A 4,053-nucleotide genomic window follows, 5' to 3' on the forward strand; every position below is an offset into this window, starting at 1 on the left:
AGAATGGACTGATCCTGCAGCACAACTGGGAATCCCATTCTCCCTGTAGGTCTCGGCTTGCCCAGAGACACCTTGCGTTGTCTGGAATACCACGGCTACTGCTTCCATCTGAAGTCCTGCCCAGAGCCATTTGCTGCCTTTGGAACTTGCTATAGGCGCCGGAGGACCTGCTGCGTTGGTATGTGTGGGAACCCTGCCCAGGCGGGCAAAATGTGGGGGGAAATGGTGAAACTTGGAGAAACAAGCTTGTTCTCTTTCTCTCCAAATCATGGAATCCTGGAATGGTTTGGGTCAGAAGGGAATTTAAAGCTCTTCCAGTTCCAACCACCTGCCATGGGCAGGGACACCTTCCACTATCCCAGGTTGCTCCAAACCCCGTCCAACCTGGCCTTGGACACTTCCAGGGGTGGGGTCTGGGCCATCTCTTTCCATGTACAAAGATGGACCTGACATCAGTGTGGAACATTTGAGGCTGGCCAAAATAACCCAAAGCTCTATCTCCAGCTGGGGAAATAAAAGTTTTGGCCCACAGAAATCTCAGTAAATTTGCTTGTAATCATCTGTTGGGGGACTGCTGGCAGCACCCACCCTGCTGTGCGTAATAGGTGCCAGCTGCCCTCTTCCCTGTTAGTTTATCTAAATCTTCCCAGACTTGCTTGTTTTTGGTGGTCCTCAATAGTTAACATATATCATGAATGATTAATCACTTTAGAGACAACTGCACTAATCCTAAGGTTCCTCTGATCCAGCGTTCTGGATCTGTCTGTGACCAGAAGTGGATATTTCCTCACAGTTACTCTGTATGTGGAAAGTGACCACAACCATATCATTACGTTTCCTTACATATTCTCCTGTTTCATGAATTTGCAGCTCAGGGTTTTTAGATTTAGCCATCCTTGTGCTTAAAAGTCCTCACTGGATTTTTTTCCCACAGATTAGGAATTCCTTCCCTTTGTTTTAAAACCTCATCCCTCACAATTTTATTCAGTGCCACCTACTCGAAATGCAGTCATTCTGCATTTATCTTCTTCACACCTGTACAATATCCCTCCTTCCATTAATTCCTTCCCAAGCTGCTGGGTCACAAATTCCTTATTTTACAGAAGTGCTGTGATAAGCCCCAAAGTCCATCTTTGTATCTTCTCTTTTGGAGACACAGTAACCACAACTTCCCAACAGTTTTTGTGCACGAGCTGGTTTGGATGTCGGTGTCAGATTTTCTGGTTTGACTTAAACCCTCTGAATTGCAGACACCACATCCAACTTCCACATCTGCCAGGATGAGGGGGGTCATTGTGTGCCCCCAGAAATCAATTGTCTGCAAGAGCAAGAGGGACTCTGCCCTCGCAGAGGATGGAAGTGCTGCACAGAAGTGTGACAAAGACCTCGTGGGATTGCGGAAAACCAGAGAAATGCACGGTCAAGAAATCAAACAAGTTTTATTCCAAGTGTTTCAGAGGGGCCTGGTGTTCTCAACATGCAAAGTGTGTAATTAACCAGAGGTGACGCGTTTCTTTATATTAAAAAGTCAATAAATGCTAAATAAGCAGATACAACAGTCATTTATTTATGGAAAGAGGCAGAATGTGTCTCTATTACACCTACATGCAAAAACCACAAAAATTTGCTGTTGCATCCTTGGAAACCCCATCCCCTAATCCTCCTTACCAGCTTAATCTTATTTACCACGTTGACTTTATGCTTGGATGCTTTGCAGGATTGAGGACAATTAATCAAAGAATCTTTAAGGTTGGAAAAGATCTCCAAAGTCATCGAGTCCAACCTGTGACCAATCCCCACCTTGTCACTCAGACCAGAGCACTGAGTGCCACACACAATCATTCCTTGAACATTTCAGGGAGCTGCTAAGGGAGCTGGGAAAGGGGCTCAGCCTGGAGAAAAGGAGGCTCAGAGGGGACCTTCTGGTTCTGCACAACTCCCTGACAGGAGGGGGCAGCCAGAGGGGTCGGGCTCTGCTCCCAGGGAACAGGGACAGGATGAGAGGGAATAGCCTCAAGCTGTGCCAGGGGAGGGTCAGGTTGGACATCAGAGGAATTTCTCCATGGAAGGGGTGGTTAAGCATTAAAACAGGGTGCCCAGGGCAGTGGTGGAGTTCCCATCTCTGAGGGATTAAAAAGACAGATAGATGAGGCACCTGGGGACATGATTTAGTGGTGGCTTGGGGGATGGTTGGACGCAATTACCTTAGAGGGCTTTTCTAACTTAGTGATTCTAGTTATGTTGTTCTGTTTGGGGCTTTTTTTTTCAGGGAGAAAGGAACTTCTAACCTTGCTCTTTCACCTGGCAGTTTAAGATGTGTTCCCAGAGTAGTTTTATTCCCACAGCTGAAGGGACAGCAAACAGCAGGGCCAGGCAGGGCAGCTGGAACATCACATTTTACAGCCAGAGCTGCACGTTCACCACAGATTTACCACCACGGGGTGCATTGCTGAACTAACAGCTCTTCCACCAGTGCTGTGTGCTCATCACGCTCAGGAATGAAGCCTCCCAAATTCCTCAGAAGCCAAAGCTGGGAAAAAACTCACACCCAGGTTTCAGCTGGAGAAAATATTCACACGAGCTCAGATTAAAAACGAATCACTCCCAGCCTGCACCCTCCTCCTCCCTGCAGCTCCTCGGGACCCTCCTCCTCCCTGCAGCTTCCCTCCTACCTGTCACTTCCTGGGAATTTTGCTGGCTGCAGGTGAAGGGCAGAGGATCCCTCTGAGCCTCTTTTTTCCAGCTGGAACTCTACCAGCCCAAAACACCAGCTGCCAAGGAGAGGAATGAGGGAAGCCAGTAACCAGTGAACATGAAAAAAGTCAACATTGTTTGGAGCAGCAGCGCTGGGTCAGAACGACACGAAAGGGTTTCTCAGCAGCAAATGTTGCTCCGGGGACTGGAATATAATTAACTCCTGCCTACTCCTTCCCTCTTCCCGGATGCCATCCAGCATGCCAGCAGCACGCAGAGCCTTCTGCAAAATCTCACTCCCAGCCCTGAGATTTTCCAGCAGAGCCAAAGGAATGGGGATCCTCGTGCTCATTTTCATATTCATCTCCCTGACCCAGCACGGTAAGACCAGGAAGGCCTGGGGTGGTGAACAGGATTTCTGGGATAACCTTTCTTCACTGTGTGATATTGCAGGTACTGAGGAAAGGTGTTTTCTAGGTGAGAGAATGGGTGAGATACTTTGAGAAAATTTGTGATTTAATCCTTTGGGGAATACAAATAATGAGCAGGGAGGAAGCTGTGAAAATGGGGCGCATCACTGAGTTAGGAGAAGCCCTAAAGGAGATGTCCTGTGCTCTGGGAAAATGTTCCTGCCTTTTCTCAGGCTGCAGTTGCCTCCCTGGCAGGGGGAGGACCACCCCTCTGACCTCCCATGCACGGTCTTTGCCAACATCCTGAAAAAACAGCTCCATGATCAAACATTCCTTGAGGGAGGTTGGCTTGGCAACTTGGGATTTTTAACATGGATGTCTGAACCTCTCCTGTGGGATGGGGACCCCGGGTGTGCTAGAGGTGCCCAGGCTCCCTGTGTGCTCCCAGTGGCTTAGCTGGCCAGGAACATGGTGCCAGAAGGAATCCCATTAATTTTATCCATGAATTTGCTGGTTCCTTGTCCAGGAGATGCTCATGGACCAGACAGCTGTAACCACGGAGGAGGCTTGTGCCGAGTGGGAACCTGTGTCTCTGGTGAATACCTGGCTCAGTACTGCTTTGAACCCATCATTCTCTGCTGCAAAAATTTGTCACCTGCCACCACAGAGAGCTGAAGGTTTCCAAAGGAGCCAGCTGCAGCACTTGGAGAGCTGCAGGCTCCACTGGCACGACAGGAGCAGCTGCTGGGAAGGAGATTTTGTGGCTTCTGTGACACTTGCTTCCCCAGGAGGACACGGCTGTGGATTCACTCATGAACTCCTAAACAATTTCCTTTTGCACAGAAGCCTCTGTGACTTTTTAGGAAACACTGTGACAAGAAACTGGGGACACCCAAACTATTTGTCACCCCTTTGGGACTCTGATTGTTATCTGACATTCACAGGTGAA

General features: G+C 48.6%; 1 protein-coding gene across 1 annotated transcript in view; it reads left to right on the forward strand.

Moving 5' to 3' along the window:
- Positions 1-1,378, forward strand: part of LOC103613269 (gallinacin-11) — a 2,309-nt gene extending 931 nt beyond the window's left edge. Inside the window, exons 2-3 of the mRNA XM_008631023.1 lie at positions 50-178; positions 1,251-1,378. Coding sequence (XP_008629245.1) covers positions 50-178; positions 1,251-1,378 — 257 coding nt within the window. The remainder of the gene's footprint in view (positions 1-49; positions 179-1,250) is intronic.
- Positions 1,379-4,053: the final 2,675 nt, after the last annotated feature.

The sequence above is a fragment of the Corvus brachyrhynchos genome, unplaced genomic scaffold (genome assembly GCF_000691975.1).
Source record: "Corvus brachyrhynchos isolate BGI_N302 unplaced genomic scaffold, ASM69197v1 scaffold203, whole genome shotgun sequence".
NCBI classification, from domain to species: domain Eukaryota; kingdom Metazoa; phylum Chordata; class Aves; order Passeriformes; family Corvidae; genus Corvus; species Corvus brachyrhynchos.